Source organism: Tamandua tetradactyla, chromosome 1 (assembly GCF_023851605.1).
Source record: "Tamandua tetradactyla isolate mTamTet1 chromosome 1, mTamTet1.pri, whole genome shotgun sequence".
Taxonomy (NCBI): Eukaryota; Metazoa; Chordata; class Mammalia; order Pilosa; family Myrmecophagidae; genus Tamandua; species Tamandua tetradactyla.
Genome location: NC_135327.1, coordinates 196631182 through 196652559, shown reverse-complemented (window position 1 = coordinate 196652559; position 21378 = coordinate 196631182). Strand labels below are relative to the sequence as shown.

The window sequence follows — 21378 nt, the reverse complement described above, 5'->3', positions numbered from 1 at the left end:
ATGCCATACTTGCTTTGGTTTCATTGCTGTATTAATGTGCTTTATCAGTTGGCAAAAAATAAAATCTTGTTGGCAAACATACAGATTCCTTTAGTATCTCTTGTAATACCCTTAGTAAGCAATCATTCTTTTGCCTGCTTGTATTTGACATTATCTTATGCAGAAGCATTCAGATAGCATAGAAATTGTTCTAATGAACAGCATTTTTGAACATTTGAAAATAAAATCCTCAGGGTTCCTACTTAGTTACTCTCTCTTCCCCATTGTAACTATGTCGATACTTTGGTTTCCAAATGAGGTTCTGAAGTATTCTTACTTTTCATCTTTTAGTTTGAAAAGAGACTTTAGGGAAAGGGAAATAGTAGAATAGCCGAAGCACTGCTTTTATCTTCAGTTCTATATTAATACATGAAAATAGAATACCAAGAAGGTATTTTTTAAAATAAACAACATTTCTCCCTGTCATCCAGACAGTTTGCCCAATTAGAGTTAGTTTTAATCGAGCAACAAGTTAATTATTTGTGCATTTCATAAGTAACTGCTTTATAAAATTTATTCCCTTGATACGGGTGTTTTTGAATGATAATCAATTTATTAGTTCTTTAAAATGAAAGTTTAATTTTGCATACTTGGGATTCTATAATTTTTAGATCCACCCAAGACCTACACACAGGATGGTGTGTGTTTGACTGAATCAGGGATGACTCAATTACAGAGCCTCACGGTTACAGTTCCAAGAAGAAAACGGTCAAAACCAAAGTTGAAATTGAAGATTATAAATCAGAATAGTGTGGCTGTCCTTCAGACCCCTCCAGACATCCAATCAGAACATTCAAGGGATGGTGAAATGGATGATAGTAGAGGTAATACTAATTTATTTTCCATGGAGTATGTTTGTAAGAATTAAAGCATATAATAGCTTTTAAAATATTTATGGTTTATCTAAGAGTAAATTATACTGAGTTAGATAACCTTTGATGTAACAATTGTCCTTTCTAAGTGAATAGTCTTCTTGGACCTTGCCTTTTCAGGTTCCCTTCCTTTCATGTATCCTCTTAGAACAGACCTACCTTACAGAAATCTCCAGGAGCACCATATCTTTAAGGATCACAGGTGGGGAAATTCAGAGGGCATGCTGTGGTTTGTTAGATATCAGCATAAACCTTTTCAGATGCTGTGATCTTGATACCAAGTTTATCAGAATTGAAATTTCCCAATTCCGACACTAGGGTGTTATAAAAGATTTCAAAATTTATTTTGCTGTTAAAGATTAAAGGGGTTTTACTAGTTTAAAGGATTATAAGTTTCATGTAATCTCATGCTGTTTTTGAAATAAAAGGTAATGAAGGTAAAATCATTATTGGTGCAAGAAGTAGAGAAAAGTATTTTGCATAAGTAGTACTCAATTTGATTTGGAAATAAACCTAACTAAATTAAAATAGAACTTAATCTATATGTTCCTGAATTGTAAAAACCATTATTAATCTTCAAGTATAAAGTCATATGAAATGATTCAAGAAATTTTTTCATAATCAAAATAAATATCATTTTTTTTAGTTGAATTCTTGAGATAAATAATATTAGTAGTAAGATTCTTTGCTTATCCTCAAAGATTTCTGTAGGCCCGTTTTGTTTTAGTGTCTTATTTCTTTTCACCTGATATAGAAATAAACTATTATTTTTGTTCCATGACATTTTATCATTCAACAATATTTGAATTCCTACTGAATGCTAGATATTGGGGATCATACCAGTAAACAAAACAAATAAAATTCTCTGCTGATGGAGCTAACATTTTATATATTAGAGAAGTTGTAGGTTTGCAGAATAGTCATGATTAAAATACAGGATTCCCATACACCACCCTTTTATTAACATCTTGCTTTGGCATGATACCTTTGTTACAACTGATGAAAGCACATTTTTATAATTGTACTATCTAGTCCGTGTTTGTATAGTACAGTTCCACGGGTTTTTTAGAATTTTTTGTTATATTATTTATTATGTATTATATTACCACAGATACAACCTAACATTTCCCTATTTAATCACATTTAGTGCAATAAATTACATTCACAATCTTATGCTATCATCATCGCATCCATTATCAAAAAATTTCTGTTGTTCCAAATAGAACTCTGTGCATTTTAATCCTTATCTTCCTATTCCCTATTACCATGCCATCCCCTGATAGCCTATATTCTCGTTTCTGACTCTATGAATATTCTATTCTAATTATTTCATATCAGTGAGATCATACAATATTTGTCTTTTTGTGAATGGCTTTTTCACTCAGAATGATTTATTCAGAGTTAATCCATGTTCTTGCAAGTATTAGAACTTCATTCCTTTCTTCAGATGAATAATACTCCATTATATGCATGTACCTTATTTTCTTTACCCATTCATTGGTTGATGGGCATTTCCTTTACTTCTGTCTTTTGGCAATTATGAATAATGTCACTATTAACATTGGTGTACAAGTATCTGCTTGGATTCTTGCTTTCAGTTCTTTTCGGTATTTATCTAGAAGTGTAATTTCCTGGTCATATGATAATTCTGTACTTTCTGAGAAGCTGCCAAGTATCTTCTGCAGTTGCTGCATAATTTTACATTTCCACAGGCAGTGATTGAGGGATTGTATTTCTTGTATTCTCTCCAACATTTGTAATTTTCTGTTTTTCTTTTTCCCCAATGGTAACCATTTTAGAGGGTTGAAATGGTTGGTATCTTGTGTTTTTAATTTGCGTTTCCTTGGCAGCTAATGATACTGAGTATCTTTTCATGTACTTTCTGGACATTTGTATATTTTCTTTGGAGACTTGTCTATTCAAGTCTTTTTCCCACTTTTTAATTGGGTTATTTGTCCTTTTTACGTGAAATTTCAGGATTTCTTTATATATTCTAGATAATAAACCTTTATCAGATATGTGTTTTCCAAATACTTTCTCCTAGTATATGGGTTGTAGTTTTACTTTTATGATGAAGTCATTTTAAAGGCTATAGACATTTATCACTATTTTTGGTGAGTAAAGTAATTTTATTTTTAAGAGATAAAATTTGCACATGAGATAAAAAAATACAAAGGGTTCAAAACAACAAAAAAGTTAGTCTCCCTCCCAGCCATCCAGTTCCCCTTCCCAGAGAGAACCATAGTTACCATGTTGCCTTGCAGAGATTATCTATACACAAGTATGAATTTATGAACATTTCATATTTGGTCAATATGATATATTTACCTTCAGTACTGGTGGTGGGAATCAGAATGCCCCTTTCAGAATGTTGGCTAAGAGAGAATTTATCTGTTGGTGACACTAGTTGTGTTAGGGCCACTTTACAAACCACTTAATACCTTTTATTCCAACATTTGGGCTCACTGATATCAGTATGAGTAGTGTCATCAATAAAAGTGGCTCCATTGGCTTTCTGTCTGTACTGTTTTGAGGAAAAAGTACTCTGGTATACTTGTTTCTGTGCCATCTTAGGCCACAGTTTTTTTTTTTTAAGTATTTTTATTGACAGATCTTCACACACATACAGTCCATATACATAGTGTATAATCAGTGGCTCACAATATCATCATATAGTTGTGCGTTCATCACCATGATCATTTTTAGAACATTCACATCACTCCAAGTAAAAGAAATAAAAAAGAGAAAATTCATACATCCCTTACTCCTTACTGCTCTCTCTCTCATTGACCTGTAGTATTTCCATCTACCCAATTTGTCTTACCCCTTATCCTCCCTATTATTTATTTTTTATCCATATCCCTTTACTTATCTGTCCATACCCTGGACAAAAGGAGCATCAGACACAAGGTTTTCGTAATGACACAGTCACATTGTAAACGTTATATCTTTATACAGTCGTCTTCAAGAATCAAGGCTACCAGAACACAGCTCAACAGTTTCAGATACTTCTCTGCAGTCATTCTAATACACCAACAACTAAAAGGGATATCTGTATAATGCATAAGAAAAACCTCCAGGATAAATGTCTCCAGTCTATTTGAAATTTCTCAGCTAAACTGAAACTTTATCTCATTTTTATGTTCATCCTTTTGGTCAATAAAGCTTTCTCAGTCCCATGATTCCAGGTCCCTGCAAATCCCAGGAGTTCTGCCCTACATTGCCAGGGAGAGTTACACCCTTGAGAGTTATGTCCATATAGCTGGGAAGGGCAGTGAGTTCACCTTCTGAGTTGGCTTAGAGAAAGAGGCCACATCTGAGCAACAAAAGAGATTCTCTGGGTTTGACTCTTAGGCATAATTCAAAGCAGACTTAGCCCATCCTTTGGAGGAGTAAGTTTCATAGGGGTGAACCCCAAGATTGACGGCTTGGTCTACTGATTTGGTTGTCCCTACTACTTGCAAGAATATCAGAAATTATCCAAATGAGTAAATTGAATATTTCCTCCTTTCTCCCCAGCTCCCCAAGGGGAATTTGCAAATACTTCTTTATTCACTTACATCACAATTTTTAAACATGATTTTCAACTTTGAGATAACCTTTTTACCATCATTTTAGAGAATATCCTCTGTTCTCCTGTGCTTCATCTGTTTTCTGTGATTTCTATGTTTTTTTCTCTTGTTTTGCTTCTTCATTTTGGTAGAACATATTCTTCTGCAGACTCCCAAGAGAGAATGGATGTGAGGTAAATTTAGGGGAAATTATTCACTTCTCATATTGTCTTTATTTTACCTTCCTACTTAATTCATCTTTTCCAGGTTGGAAATATTCTTTATGTTCAGCATTTTGATGTCATTGATCCGTTAGATATTTTTCCATCTCTTTTTTTCAGGCTCTCTGTGATTGCTTTCAGCCTTGCATCTTATCACTTTCAGTGCCATGAAAAATTCTTGAAATGTATCATTGATAATTCATTCCCTCAGTTTTCTCTTTTCTTTCTTCATACTCCTACTCAACTGGTCCTCTGTCTTTTCTCTCCTCTTTTTCAACTCCTGTCATTTTCCTTTACTAAACACAGATTTTTTTACTCTTCTGAATTTTTCTTAAATTTCAGATATCGTGTATTAATTTTCAAGAGCTTTCTTTTCTTGCTTTGTTCATTTTCGTGGTATCAGTGGTGACTTTGTAGATGTTTTATCTTTTCTATCTGAAGATTTAAAATTTTTTTAAAATGTTTTCTTTGTGCATTGTACTCTAACTCCAACTTGTGTTTTATGTTTGCTCAGGTCTCCTATTTTTTGTGTTAATAGGCTTATTAGTTAATCCTTGATTGCCCATGCATGATTAAAAGTAAAGAACTGAAGTGAAGATATGATAAATAACCTGGTAATTTTGTCATATTAAAAAAAATTTAGTGATTAAAAATTTGGTCCGGAAGGTTAGATTATGTAGATAGTACTTGTTGATACTAAGCTTTGCTGTGAGTTAATCTGTGGTGATCATTTGGAAAGTCCCCTAGTTGTCAGTATCTTTAAATGTTTCCCTTGAACTGGTTGGGTTTCCCAGAAGAATCTTTTCAAGTATTTTGCTTGCAGTATAGAGGTCTAGCTGTTGGCTTTGGGTGTTTAATGGGGAAAGAGGATCAGAGATGAAGGTATCAGCATTTAGCATGCCTATACTCACTTGATCCCTCTATTTTCAGTACATTGCCCACACTTTGTTGTTTTCTGGATTCTTCCAAAAGTCCTTTGTTTTATGAGTGGGGACAGCTGCCTCAATGTTGTGAAGTTGGCAAGTAGATCTAGGAAATATTACTATTTTAGTTCATATAAAGAAAGTTCTTCTTTTAGCTTTTTCCTGCCCATTTCCAGAGGCACCTGGTTCCGCCAGTTTTTCACCCTTTTGAAGATTGTGTCAAGTTGGATTTTTTTCTCAGTTCTTTGCACTCTGAGCTGAGAATTTACATTTGCTAAGTCAGTTATCATTCACCTTTCTGCTTTCCTGTTCTATAATGATGGCTTTTTTTTCTTTTTTGTTTTCTGTCTGTGTAGGTGAATCTTTTAAAAATAGATTGTTTCACTGTGTTTTGGGTAGGGTATTTGGACAATTATTCTACCATCCTAACTCATAATTCTTTGTCATTAATTTTTTTGAGGGTGGTGGTAGTCTGGGAATTGAACCCAGGTCTCCCGCATGAAAGATGAGCATTCTACCACTGAACCACCCGTGTACCCTCCCTGTCATTAATTTTTATGTGGGTTTATTTGAACATAATCGATTAGTATTTTATCGTCTTTGGTGTGTGATAAGTAAATATTTGTTTCCCTGGCTTAGTAATAGTCATATAGAACAGTTTTCAGATTGTTATAGAATTGGCCTCCAATATGGATCTAATATTTACAACAGGATGATGTTGATTTTATTAAAGAAATACATTGTATATAATATTTAGAATAATGAATAAAAGACTTAATTTAATCTTAAAATGTATTTGATAAATTTGTTCTCCAGTATCATATATGTATAAAAGTTTGATTACCGTAGTGTTAAATATTATTCTTTAAGGACTCAGCTCTTGTAGGCAATACTTAATTTCATTTTGTACTTCATTTGGTGAAATATTTATTGAACATCTATTAGTTATCATGCTCAGGATGCAGCTGTCAATAAAGTCTTAGTGCTGTTCTCATGGAGAATATAGTCTCTCAGGGAAACATGTTAAAGAACCAGTTGAGACAAAGCATAACATTTGTATATGAACATATAACTTAGAGATATGAGGAATTCTCTAAGAAAGCAATGGTTAGAACAAATCTTGAAAGATAAGTAAGTAGAAGGCAGAGATTGGGGAGGTAGAATCACAAGCTTGAGGCATTCAGGAAACTAAATATAGTTCACTGTGGTTGGAGTGATATAAAATTGCAGAATTTACAAAAAGATTATTACGAGGGACCTTAAAACTTGAACTTTATTTTGAGGACTCTGAGAATACCTTTTGATACATATTTATAGAAAGCTCATTTAGGCTGCAACTTAAAGAACTGAATTAGAGAGGGATAAGCCTGGAAGGAAGGGAAAAAGAGGGTATTGAAGTAAACCCTCTGGGAGAGTGGAGTGAGATGGTAGTGGAAAGAAATAAAATGATTCTGGGAGATACTTGCGGGAAGAAAAGGTATTAGGAATTATCAAGACTGTCTCCTAGAGTTCTTATTTCTCTAGGGTAGATTTCAGTGACTTAGTAATTATAGTAACACCTATAAAAGGAGAAGATTTATCTTAAATTAGGAGTTTAATTTTGGATATATCGTTTTCAGTACCTTGATAAGATCTAATTACAACCACAGTTGGAGTTCAGAAAAGAGTTCTAGGCCTGGGTCTCTAGACATAATTAAAAGCAAGGAAATGGTTTTTTAAGTGCGCATTGATTTATAATGGTTTTTTTAAGCTGTGCATGTGTTTTCCTCTTCCCTAATTCTTATGTTTCGTTTCCTGAGAACACTGTACTAAACAGTATGATTTCTAAAAATCATTGAAGTCTTTTAAATCTTTGTATACTTTCCCTACCTACTGGGATGCACCATTAGAATAGCTCAGTGACCACTTTGCTTTTTTATTTCACTATTGTATAGAGATTATGTTTAATACGTTTTTCCAATTTTTTTCTGTACATTTACTTTTTTCCAGAAGGAGAACTTATGGATTGTGATGGAAAATCAGAATCTAGTCCTGAGCGGGAAGCTGTGGATGATGAAACTAAGGGAGTAGAAGGAACAGAGGGTGTCAAAAAAAGAAAAAGGAAGCCATACAGACCAGGTATAGGCCTGAACTGGATATTTTAATATAACCAAAACTTTTTTTTTTTAACTTTTTTTATTAATTAAAAAAATTAACAAACAAAATATTAAGAGATCATTCCATTCTACATATACAATCGGTAATTCTTAATATCATCACATAGTTGCATATTCATCATTTCTTAGAACATTTGCATCAATTTAGAAAAAGAAATAAAAAGACAACAGAAAAAGAAATAAAACGATAACAGAGAAAAAAAGATTATACATACCATACCCCTTACCCCTCGCTTTCACTGATCACTAGCATTTCAAACTAAATTTATTTTAGCATTTGTTCCCCCTATTATTTATTTTTATTCCATATGTTCTACTCATTTGTTGACAAGGTAGATAAAAGGAGTATCAGACACAAGGTTTTCACAATCACAGAGTCACATTGTGACAGCTATATCATTATTCAATCATCTTCAAGAAACATGACTACTGGAACACAGCTCTACATTTTCAGGCAGTTCCCTCCAGCCTCTCCGCTACATCTTGAACAACAAGGTGATATCTACTTAGTGCATAAGAATAACCTCCAGGATAACCTCTCCACTCTGGTTGGAATCTCTCAGCCATTGACCCTTAGTCTCATTTCACTCTTCCGCCTTTGGTCGAGAAGGTTCTCTCAATCCCTTGATGTTAATTCTCAGCTCATTTTAGGGTTTTTCTCAGTCCCTTGATGCTGAGTCTCAGCTCATTCCAGGATCTTTGTCCCACGTTGCCAGGAAGGTCCACACCCCTGGGAGTCATGTCCCATGCAGAGAATGGGAGGGTGGTGAGACTGCTCGTCATGTTGGCTGGAGAGAGAGGCCACATCTGAGCAACAAAAGAGGCTCTCTTAGGGGTGACTCTTAGGCCTAAATTTTAAGTAGACTTGACCTATCCTTTGTGGGGTTAAGTTTCATATGAACAAACCCCAAGACTGGGGGCTCAGCCCATAGCTTTGGTTGTCCACACTGCTTGTGAGAATATCAAGAACTCAACTTGGGGAAGTTGAATTTCTCCCCACTCTCACCATTCTCCAAAGGGGGCTTGCAAATACTTTTCCAGTCACTGATCAAATCACTCTGGGATTCATCGGGGCATCACTCTGGACAAACCAACAAAATCTCATGTGCTACCTGAGATTCCAAGTACTTATGACATTCAATCAAACTATCTACATGAGTTATATTAGGAAATGCTCTAGTCAAAATATAAATTTTATAACAAATAAACATTTTTTGCTTTAGTCTCACACATAAGGTGACATTTTAAAGTATTAATTATCATCTATTTTCAACACCCTGCACTAATGACATTCCTTTGTTCTTCCTCAGGCAAAAACATTTCTTAAATTTGTACATTGTACATTTCACTATTATTATACACTCTAGGCATTCCTAGATTATACCATCTCGATCTTTACCATCTATCTTTCTTTCTGATTTCATTTATGTCCCCAGTCCTCCTCCCTCTATCATTCTCACATGCAGGTTCATTCAGTGTTTTAACATAATTACATTACTGTTAGGTAGTATTGTGCTGTCCATATCTGAGATTTTATATTCAGTCCTGTTGCACAATCTGTATCCCTTCAGCTCCAATCACCCAATATCTCACCTTATTTCTATATCCTGATGGTCTCTGTTACCAAGGAAATATTCTACGTTTATTCACTAACGTCAGTTCATGTCAGTGAGACCATACAGTATTTGTCCTTTTGTTTCTGGCTAATCACACTCAGCATAATGTCCTTAAGGTCCATTCATGTTGTTACATACTTCATAACTTTATTCTGTCTTACAGCTGCATAATATTCCATCTTATGTAAATGTCACGGTTTGTTTAGTCAACTGTCTGTTGATGGACATTTTGGCTGCTTCCATCACTTGGTAATTGTTAATAATGCTGCTATAAACATGTAAATGTCCATTTGTGTCCTTGGCCTCGTGACCTTTGAGTAGAGACAGCATATACATGGGTCCTGTTTTTTAATCCATTCTGCCAGACTATGTCTTTTGATTGGAGAGTTTAATCCATTAACATTCAGTGTTATTACTGTATGGGTAGTACTTTCTTCTACTATTTTGCCTTCTGGATTTTATATGTCATATCTAATTTTCCTTCCTTTTACCTTTACTCATAGTCTTCCTTTCTACCCTCTTCTCCACACCTCTCTCTTCTGTCTTCATATCTGTCTCTAGTGTTCCCTTTAGTATTTCTTTCAGAGCTGGTCTCTTGGTCACAAATTCTCTCAGTGATTTTTTGTCTGAAAATGTTTTCATATCTCCCTCATTTTTGAAGAACAATTTTGCTGGATATAGAATTGTTGGTTGGCAGCTTTTCTCTTTTAATAATTTAAATATATTATCCCACTGTCTTCTCGCCTCCATGGTTTCTGCTGAGAGATCTGCCCATAGTCTTATTGGGCTTCCCTTGTATGTGATGGATTGCTTTTCTCTTGCTGCTTTCAAGATCCTCTCTTTCTCTTTGACCTTGGACATTCTGATTATTAAATGTGTTGGAGTATGTCTATTTGAATCTTTTCTCTTTGGGGTACGCTGCACTTCTTGGATCTGTAATTTTAAGTCTTTCATAAGAGTTGGGAAATTTTCAGTGATAATTTCCTCCATTAGTTTTTCTCCTCCTTTTCCATTCTCTTCTCCTTCTGGGACACCCACAACAGGTATATTCATGCGCTTCATATTGTCTTTCAGTTCCCTGAGTCCCTGCTCATATTTTTCCATTTTTTTCCCTATACTTTCTGTTTCTTGTTGGATTTCAGATGTTCTGTCCTCCGGTTCATTAATCCTATGTTCTGCCTCTCGAAATCTACCATTGTAGGTTTCCATTGTTTTTTTCATCTCTTCTACTGTGTCTTTCATTCCCATAAGTTCTGTGATTTGTTTTTTCAGACTTTCAGTTTCTTCTTTTTGTTCCTTCCTTGCCTTTTTTATATCCTCCCTCAATTCATTGATTTGGTTTTTGATGAGGTTTTCCATGTCTGTTTGTATATTCTGAATTAGTTGTTTCAGCTCCTGTATGTCATTTGAATTGTTGGTTTGTTCCTTTGACTGGGCCATATCTTCAATTTCCTTAGTGTGATTTGTTTTTTTTGCTGGTGTCTAGGCATTTAATTACCTTAATTAGTTTATTCTGGAGATTGCTTTCACTTCTTTTATCTAGGGTTTTCTTGCTGGATGCATTTGTTGTCTATCTGTTCTTTGACATTCTGTTCAGCTTTATATGAACCTTTAGCTTAAGTTTTGTTTAACAGAGGAGAATTTTTCAGTTCTTGTTTTCTTGTTTCTTGCCCTAAGTGTGTGTGGTACCTTTCCCCCACACACACTTAGGAGGGTCTGCTTAGATATTATAGACCCCAGCCAAATTTTCCCAGACCAAACTGGCCTCCTATCAGGAGAAAAGAGTCACCTGCGTCGGTTTTCCCTGAGCATGAGACCCAGCAGATTGAAAGACTTTCCTGTTAAGTCTCTGGACTCTGTTTTTCTTATCCTGCCCAGTATGTGGCGCTTGTCTGACTGCAGGTCCCACCAGCATAAGATGATGCGGTACCTTTAACTTTGGCCGGGGGTTTGTTGGAGACAGAGGAGAGGTTGTAGGCTGGTTTTAATGGCTTCAAATTACCAAGCCCTGGTTTCTGAATTCCTTGATGGAGGGATTCCACCTGGGTGGGCCTTCAACCCTCCCCTGGGGAAGGCACAGGCTCCAGATAAGCCCCCAAAAGAGCTCACTTCTGCCTATGCCTGGGGCAGTTGCAGCCTGGTGCCGCTGTATCCCGAGGCACTCAAGCCTTTGTAGATACACAGCCACAAAAACCTGTTTCCTTCTTTTTTTTCTCCCATTTTCTGTCAGTCCTGCCCCCTTGGTGCCGGGGCAAAAATGAGCAACCTCCGCTTTGATCGGGTTCACCTAAGCTGGGGGCCTATTTTTAGTAGTCAGAATTTGTTAATTAGCTCCACAATTGGCGTTTGATTGTGCCCAGTCACTGCTGCTGATAAAGTCCTTTCCTTTCCCCTCTGGGAAGCGGCCTGTGGGGGAAGGGTGCTGGCCACCGCAGCTTTGGGAACTCACGATTTTGGGGGGTGCTCGCAGCTGGTCCAGCTGGTCCAGACTGGGGTACGCTGTGTGTCTGGTCACTGACGTGGCCACAGGAGCTGTTCTGTACTGTTTCTGGTTATTTAGCAGTTGTTCTGGAGAACGAACTAAAACACGCACGTTGTTAAGCCGCCATCTTGACCCCAGATTGGCTTTTTTTAAAGGGATTTATTAACTTACAAATTATAATTCTAAGGCTGTGAAAATGTCCAAATTAAGGCATCAACAAAAACATAACTTCTCAGAGGAAAGGCAGCATCCGGGTTCCTCGGTCACATGGGAAGGCGCATGGTGATGCCTGTTGGCCCTCTCGGGTTGGTTTCAAAATGGCTCTCTCAACTCTTATGGGTCATTCTGGTTTCTGCTGGTGGGGGAGGGAGCATTCCTCTTGCATCTTCAAATGTCTTTGGTTAGGCATCTGCTCTCTAATGCTCTAACCAAAACTTTTATTGTTTAAGAAAAAAATATTTAGAATTCTAATTATAATTAATCATATGAAATATAGTATTTTAAAAAGAACTGAATTGATTGAATATGCATTTTAGCTGATAAATTCCTTAATCTGAGCTTGTTAAACTTTATAATATATCATATAATGTATTGACTCAGATGTGATCCATTTTGTTAAATGCTTTGCTCAACTGCTTTTTATTTATACTTAGACTTTTAAAGCCATTTACTTATTTCTCATTGATGGGTAAATTCAATAATTCTTTTCATTTTCTGCATTTGGTTTTGATATAAGCGTGTTTTTAAAAACTAATATCAGCAGTATTATAGGAGTGCCAGTAAGTGTGCAGTTTGAAGGTTAACAAGACAGCCTTATTATCTCTCCTCAAATTTATAATCCAGTTAATACTGTGGTAGATTAAACACACTCATCTTTTTCTCTCTGTTTTAGAGATTAGAGAAGTGCTGTCCCACTTGACAAATTTTGTTTGCCATGTTGAAATTAATTATTCAGGTGCTCTCTATATAGAACTTGTAGGCTTTCTTTAGATAGTTTATTAATATTTGGTAGTTTTGTTATGAAAATACTGACTTTATTGCTTTATATGATTAGCATTGGGAAAATTGATGAAAAATATTAACAAGCCAAAGATGAAGTTTTGATTGGTGTCATTTAGATTGATACACATTTAGGAAATCACTGTATAGTTCACCGTTTCATTGAGAAGAGGGCCTTAGCCAGATATTCCGAACTGCCAGTTTACCAATCAATGAGGTGTTAAGTTGAATCAGTATAATCTTTATTCTTCCAGTTGCTTATGTTTTATTGGCAAGAGTGACCTAAATTCAATTTTTTCTTGTCTAGATTTATTTTAATGTAAGGAAGAACTTTCTAATTTCATTGGTATTCTGCTAGAACATTAAAGATAATCGTTCCTACATGTGAGCCATGTCTGTAAGGATGTAAAATTGGTTTCATCTAAATCATTTTATGAAAACAACTTTGTTTTTTCCTAATTATCATCTTGAAATTGCTCATACATTTTCAGATAGTGTCCAAATTGTAAATTCCTTCTAGGAACTTATGTAATGGTTTTTTTTCTGCCTTATATGACCGTTATCCCCCTAATTGAGGGAGGGGTCCCTTTGGTCATAAAGTAGTTTGTTAGATAACTGTGTCACAATTGTGAAAGCTTTTGTATTGACTGTGTGCCGGGTTTCTATTCTGATAACTTTATGTATATTCATTTATCCTCATAACAGGTTCATGATGAGGTATTAATATATTATTCTCATTTTAGCAGTTAGGGAGCTGAGGCACTGAGAAGTGAAATAACTTTTCCTAAGTTAGTTATTAGCTATGCTGTGAAGCTAAGCAGTCTAGATCAGATTCTATGCTCTTGACCACAGAGCTCTTATGTATTTCCTGTCTGAATGCCTTGATAATATGGGATAACTAAACACAGTCCCGTAAAGTCATATTAATTAAAGAGTGTTTGAATCATCTGGCTTTGTTTATATCTTATGTCTTTTCTCTCTCAGCTAATGTATAAATAATTTGAATGATAATTTGTTTTACTGCTATTTGTTATATCAATAAACGAGCATAGTTTACTGTCTAATTTTTACTATTTCTAAAAGAGGAAATGCATGCAGTCTTCCTGTACTCTAATGAATTTTAATTCTTGTTTTGTAGTTGATAAAATATTAATGCCTCTAAGTTGTTTTTTTACTTATTTCCAAATTCTACTGTTTTGCACAAACATGAGACTATTGATTTAAATTAGCCCAGATTTTGGATTTTGGAAAATGCCTCATTATTTAAGGCTAAGCAATGTGTCTCTATTTACAGTGAAAATGTAGGGAGAAATTAGTAATATTTTGGTTAAACTGGTTTCTTTGTTTGGATAGGTATTGGTGGATTTATGGTACGGCAAAGAAGTAGAACTGGGCAAGGAAAAACCAAAAGATCTGTGATCAGAAAAGATTCCTCAGGCTCTATTTCTGAACAGTTACCTAGCAGAGATGATGGTATGAAACTTTTTTTGTTTAACTTTAAACCATTTTGTCATGATATTGATTGGAAAGAGCTATCCTAAATAATACTGTAGTCACAGCCTTACTGTTGCTTCTTGATCAAAAGATTTGAGTACATATAGAGTTCCTATCTGGAAATACAGAAGTGAACTTTGGTAAGGATATATTTTAAATTCAGTAGTTGTTTTTTTCCTCCTCATGCAAAACATTTTTTAATTTGTACATTTAATCACTATCATTGTACACTATAGGTATTCCTAGATTTTATGCCATCTCAGTCTTTATTGCCTATCTTTCCTTCTGGTTTCATATGTGCCCCCAGCCCTCCTCCCTCTATCCTTTTCGCATTCAGCTTCATTCAGTGTATTTACATTATTGTGCTATAAGCAGGTAGTATTGTGCTATCCATTTCTGAATTTTTGCAATCAGTCCTGTTGTATATCCCTTCAGCTCCAATTGCCCAATATCTACCCTGTTTCTAACTCCTGATGACCTCTGTTCTTAACTGAAATTCTCCAAGTTCATTCATTAATGTTAGTTCATATCAGTGAAACCATATAGTATTTGTCCTTTTGTTTTTCGCTAATCTCACTCAGCATAATGTCCTCAAGGTCCATCCACATTGTTATGTGCTTCATGACTTTTTATTCTTTCTTACAGCTGCATAATATTCCATCATGGGAGCTTTTTTTAGGTTCCCCTTTTTCCTATACTAAATATAAACATTTAGATAATATAATCAGTTAGTTTCGCAGAGAACTTTTGGTCATCTCACAAAAGGTCTTTACTTTCCTTGCTTTAGCATTAAATTTGAAATTTGTAGTCTGTGTAGTTGAAAATAACAGTACTACAAAAATTTTTAACAAAATTATATAGTGCTTTAGAAACATATATTTTAAGAAGTAAGTATTGTCATGGTTTTCAAGATGTTTCTTGTATCACTTACTATGGATTAAAAAAAATGTGCCCCAGTTAAGAGATTTTATTTATTCAGTGAATCTGTTTTTTGTTTTTTCCATAGTTTTCTCTTTGTTCTGGCCTGTAAATAACTTCTAAAAATCTCTTAATTCAGTACTTTTTTCCTTCGTCTGTAGCTCATCCAAACTTTTCCATTTAGTTTTTAATTTCATATGCAATTTTTTCATCTTCTGCCTTTTTGATACTTCTTAATGCTTTCTAGTTTTGTTTTTTTTTTTGCAACTTCTTCCTTACTTATATTTTCAGTCTTTTTATTTTTTCAAGGATGTAATTGATATAGAATATAAAATATCTGAAATCTTTGCATGTCTGATTATATCGTTTGTATCTGCTTGTTCTGTCATTCTAGTGCTTCATTTATTTTATTGTATGTTTTATGAGGTAGGTACGTAGATATAGATATGTATTTGTTATTTTCACTTATTTTTTTTTACTGTGAACATATATTCTTTGGAACAGTCTCTGTTTGAGTTTTTTGAGGACTAACTTAAAGGTGGGTTCTTTTAGCTAAGGTTTGCTTTTATCAGTGCCAGGAGCATAGGGTACTACCAGTTCAGGACTGCTTTAAGCTATATTCTTAGGTTGAAGATTTTTGTCCTCCCAATTTATGTGAATTCATATTTATTGCTTTAGGACTATGTTGAATCTTTGAATTCTCAGGGAAGATTTTCATTTTTGCCTTCTACCCAACAAATTCATGACAAACACTTTTCTTTGCTGTTAGTGTTAGGGAGGGGTAAGGGAAGGCAAGTGGATGGATGTTGGGAAAGAAAATGGGGCATATTTCTTGTTAAACCAACTCCAGATATGGAGTCTGACAGAGTCCAACCTTTATGCAAGTTACCTCACAAGGCCCTGAAAACAAGAGTTCAGTGTCACCAGATTACAGTAAATTTCAGACAGTTTTAGTTATTTTCTTCACTTCTTTGGTTCCTGCTTTATCTTGTCTTTTGGTCTCTGGGGATTCTTTACTTTCTTTAGGTCACTTAAATGCATTTAAAAAATATTATGGGGAAAAAAAAGTTTATCCAGTATTTTTAGTTGTTCTGAAGAAGAGTTAGTCTTAGGTAGTCTGGCAACAGACATGCCTGCCTTGAGTTTCAGAAGAGATGTGTCATTTGAATATAATTAAGTACATGAGAGTATTGATTTGATTGCTCATTCATCTGCTTTAAGTAGTATACGTGTTCTTTTCCAATTTTATAGGCCAAAGTTTTGTTTTATTTCCATTTCTCTCATTTTAAGTTGCATTTTTTATATTCATAGGTATATATTTATTATCACAATATATACATACTAAAATATCTAATGTGTAATAAATTCCTGAAGTGGGAATTGCTGCACTGAAGGACAAATGCGTTTTAAAAGACTTTTGTAAGTTGTTTCCAGTATACAGTATAAAAAGGTTGTACCTGCTAAATTCCTTTCAGTAGTGCATAATAAGTAGCAGTATCCTCAAATTCATGAGCACTGAGTATTTTTATGTTTTTAATCTTTCACAAATTATTGAATTAAAAAAATTTCTGCTCTTCTAAATGCAATATATCAGAAGTTGGATGACTTTTTAAAAAGGAATTTATTAAATTGCAAGTTTACGGTTCTAAGGCCCAGATAATGTTGAAATTAAGGCAACCAGGAAAAGATACCTTAATTACAAAGAAAAGACAGATGAAACGGGTGTTTCTCTCTCAGCTGGGAGGCACATAGAGACCTCTGCTAACTTTCCCTCCTCTTTTCATAAGGCTTCCCTGGGGGGACGATTTCCTTCTGGATCTCCAAAGGTCTCTGTCTACACTTTCCAAAATGGTACCCTGTTAAAGGGCTCCAGTCAGCCCACCTTGAATAGGTAGAGACACATGTCCATGGAAACCATCTTAGCAAAAGTTACTACCCACAGTTAGGTGGCTCACATCTCCATGGAAACAGTAAAAAAGATCCTACCCTGCATTATTGAATGAGCATTAAAGAGCATGGCTTTTCTGGGGTATGCAACAGTTTAAAACCAGCACACTATGTAAGGATTTACTGATAAAGGAAGACAATACGAATCATATGCTAGTATTTTATGATATTTAAAATATAATCTTTCTGTGAAAAGTTTTTCTGAAAAAGCTTGTTTGTTTTTATAGAACTGTGTTTATGTTGATAAGTTATAAAATTACCTTTGATGAATTTGCCTAAAAATTTTTAATAATACATATTTATGACTAATTTTAGGGTGGAATGAGCAGATACCAGATACTTTAGTTGATGAATCTGTTTCTGTTACTGAAAGTACTGAAAAAATAAAGAAGAGATACCGTAAAAGGAAAAACAAGCTTGAAGAAACGTTCCCTGCCTATTTACAAGTAATATTTTGCTTTACATTATATTTTATAGTTAGTTAATTAAGGAAATGTAAAGTAATATATTGAATTTTGAAAAATACTTCTGTTGTTTTTGTTAATGCTTTACTTGTTGTTTTTTAGTTGTCATAAATGCCATTTTTACTTTCCAGGGGCCATAAAAAAAATGTTACCTTTTTTTGGGCTTTGATCCTTTCTACAAAGTTTTTAATTCAATTGTTCTTTTTATCCCAACTGTACATTCTGAGTATTCTATACGACTTAATGAGAAGCCATAGTTATATGTGAAGGACAGTTGGGATGGGAAAACCTCCAAACCAGTCAAACCCATGTACTTCCTAACCCCAAGTCCTACTGAAATTTCCTTTTACCTATGCATAAAGACGTCTTTTTAGCGGCCGAAGTTATAGCCTAATAATTCTGCTTTTAGGGACCTGGTGAACCAAAGATTTAAGCAGAATTCCTTTTGTTGTCCAAAATTTACTTCAGAAAAATATCTCAATATAAAAAGTTCATTTGATAGACAAGACGATAATATATGAAAATAGAATTCTTTCTACTTGGGCATTAAGTCACAGGTGAATTCAAGGACATATGATATATTTGAAAGATACTATGTTAATGATAGGACTGGGATTAAACATCTGAATTTGCCATGAGCTAATTCTAGATCCCTAAACAAGTTATTCATCCTTCCTGAGCCACTTTCTTCATGTGTAAAAATTACATCGAAACAGACTGCCATTGAATGTCCATCCTAATTTCCATGACTGTTCATCTGATCTGTCCCTCCCACAGCACTATAACCTGTCTAAATACCTCTTCTATTACTTCAGTTGTATTTATTTTTCACCTTCATTTTCCAGCTCAATTACTTGGTTAATTGATTTTAAAATATACTTCTTTTCAGTTAACATGCAAGTTCCTCAGTTTTCTTTTTAGTAATTAGGAATAGAAAAGTTAAACACTCATTTGTGTAAAACGTCTACTATATACATAAATAAGACTTCTACGCAAAATCTTTAAATATATGAATATTTATTAGTGTAAATTTTTATTAGACTATTAACATCTTAAGGACAGAGACCTTTAAAGTTGGAGTTCGTGATTTGAATACCCCTCTGTTACCATTTAGCTTTGTTTTCTTTTGCTGTGTCCGTTTTCTCATCTGTAAAATTGTAGTAATACCTACTGCACAAAAATATTTTGTTTTGTTTTGTTTTTACTTTTTTTTTTTGTATAGTATAACATATATATAAAGCAGAGAAATCGAAAAGCAAGTTTTCAAAGCACTCTTCAACAAGCAGTTAGTTACCGGACAGTTCCCAGAGTTTGTCTTGGGCTATCATATGATCCTCTCAGATTTTTCCTTCTAACTGCTCCAGAATACAGGAGGCTAGAAGGCTTATTTTTTTTATCACCACAATCGACTTTTTTTTCTTTTTTTTTGTGAAAAATAACATATATACAAAACAACAAATTTCAAAGCATATCACAATTAGTTGTAGAATGTATTTCAGAGTTTGACATGGGTTATAATTCCACAATCTTAGTTTTTTGCTTCTAGCTGTTTAAAGATAACTACTATGTATTCAAAGTGCCTAATGTACCTTACATATGCCTTTTTTTTTTAAACATGGGCAGGCAACGGGAATCGAACCTGGGTCCTCTGGCATGACAGGCAAGCATTCTTGCCTGCTGAGCCACTGTGGCCCGCCCATTACATATACCTTTAATAAATGTTTTATTTCCCCTTATTTTCAAATACTCATTTATTCTAACCTTCTACCATTTTTTTCTTCAATAATTCTGTTGGTCAGTAATTGGCTCGTTTGTTGTTTGGTATATCTTTTAATAGCATTTTTATTTTTTATTATCTCCCATTTCCTTTACGTTCATTTTAACCATCTGTTTTTTTGGCATGGACAGGCACCGGGAATCAAACCTGGGTCTCCAGCATGACAGGCGAGAACTCTGCCTGCTGTTAATCGTCTTTTTTTTTTTTTATTAATTAAAAAAAAAGAAACAAAATAAAACAACGTACATAATCAGTAATTCACAATATCATCACTTAGTTGCATATTCATAATTTCTTAGAACACTTGCATTAATTCAGAAAAAGAAATAAAAAGACAATAGAAAAACAAATAAAATGAACACAGGAAAGGAAAAAAAAAAGATTATACCTACCATACCCCTTACCCCTTGCTTTCATTGATCACTAGCATTTAAACTAAATTTATTTTATCATTTGTTCCCCCTATTATTTATTTTTATTCCATATGTTCTTCTCCTTTGTTGACAAGGTAGATAAAAGGAGCATCAGACACAAGGTTTTCACAATCACACAGTCACATTGTGACAGCTATATCATTATTCAATCATCCTCAAGAAACATGGCTACTGGAACACAGCTCTACATTTTCAGGCAGTTCCTTCCAGCCTCTCCACTACATCTTGAACAACAGGTGTTATCTACTTGATGCATAAGAATAACCTCCAGGATAATCTCTCCACTCTGGTTGGAATCTCTCAGACATTGACACTTTGTCTCATTTCCCTCTTCCCCCTTTTGGTTGAGAAGGTTTTCTCAATCCCTTGATGCTAAGTCTCAACTTGTTCTAGGGTTTTTCTCAATCCCTTGATGCTGAGTCTCCATTTGTTCCAAGCTCTTTGTCCCACGTTGCCAGGAAGGTCCTAACCCCTGGGAGTCACATCCCACGTAGAAAAGGGTAGGGTGGTGAGACTGCTCATTGTGTTGGCTGGAGAGAGGGGCCACATCTGAGCAACAAAAGAGGCTCTCTTGGGGGTAACTCTTAGGCCTAAATTTTAAGTAGACTTGACCTATCCTTTGTGGGGTTAAGTTTCATATGAACAAACCCCAAGACTAGGGGCTCAGCCTATAGCTTTGGTTGTCCACACTGCTTGTGAGAATATCAAGAATTCAACTTGGGGAAGTTGAATTTCTCCCCATTCTCACCACTCCCCAAAGGGGGTTTTGCAGATTCTTTTCCACTCACTTATCGAGGCATCACTCTGGACAAACCAGCAAAATCTCATGTCCTACCTGAGATTCCAAGTACTTATGGCGTCCAGACTATCTCCATAAGTTATATTAGGAAATACACTAGTCAAAATATAAACTTTGTAATTAATAAACATTTTTTGCTTTAGTCTCACACATAAGGTGACAATTTAAGATATTAATTACCTTCTATTTTCAGCACCCTGCAATAATGGCATTCCTTTGTTCTTCCTTATGCAAAAACATTTTTAAAATTGTACCTTATACATTTTACTATTATTATACACTCTAGGCATTCCTAGATTATACCATCTCAATCTTTAACATCTATTTTTCTTTCTGATTTCATTTATGTCCCCAGCCCTCCTCCCTCTATCATTCTCACATGCAGCTTCATTCAGTGTTTTATCATAATTATATTACAGATAGGTAGTATTGTACTGTCCATTTCTGAGTTTTTTTATCCAGTCCTGTTGCACAGTCTGTATCCCTTCAGCTACAATTACCCGGTATCTTACCCTATTTCTATCTCCTGATGGTCTCTGTTACGAACAAAATATTCCAAGTTTATTCACTAATGTCAGTTCATATCAATGAGACCATACAGTATTTGTCCTTTAGTTTTTGATTGTCTCACTCAGCATAATGTTCTCAAGGTCCATCCATGTTGTTACATATTTCATAAGTTTATT

General features: G+C 34.7%; 1 protein-coding gene across 21 annotated transcripts in view; it reads left to right on the top strand.

Annotated features, from left to right (window-relative positions):
- KMT2C (lysine methyltransferase 2C) overlaps positions 1 to 21378 on the top strand; it is a 447454-nt gene that overhangs the window by 346443 nt on the left and 79633 nt on the right. For all 21 annotated transcript variants that reach the window (XM_077150489.1, XM_077150472.1, XM_077150479.1 and 18 more), the window contains 4 exons: positions 651 to 863; positions 7596 to 7724; positions 14213 to 14332; positions 17534 to 17664. In XM_077150489.1, coding sequence (XP_077006604.1) covers positions 651 to 863; positions 7596 to 7724; positions 14213 to 14332; positions 17534 to 17664 — 593 coding nt within the window. The remainder of the gene's footprint in view (positions 1 to 650; positions 864 to 7595; positions 7725 to 14212; positions 14333 to 17533; positions 17665 to 21378) is intronic.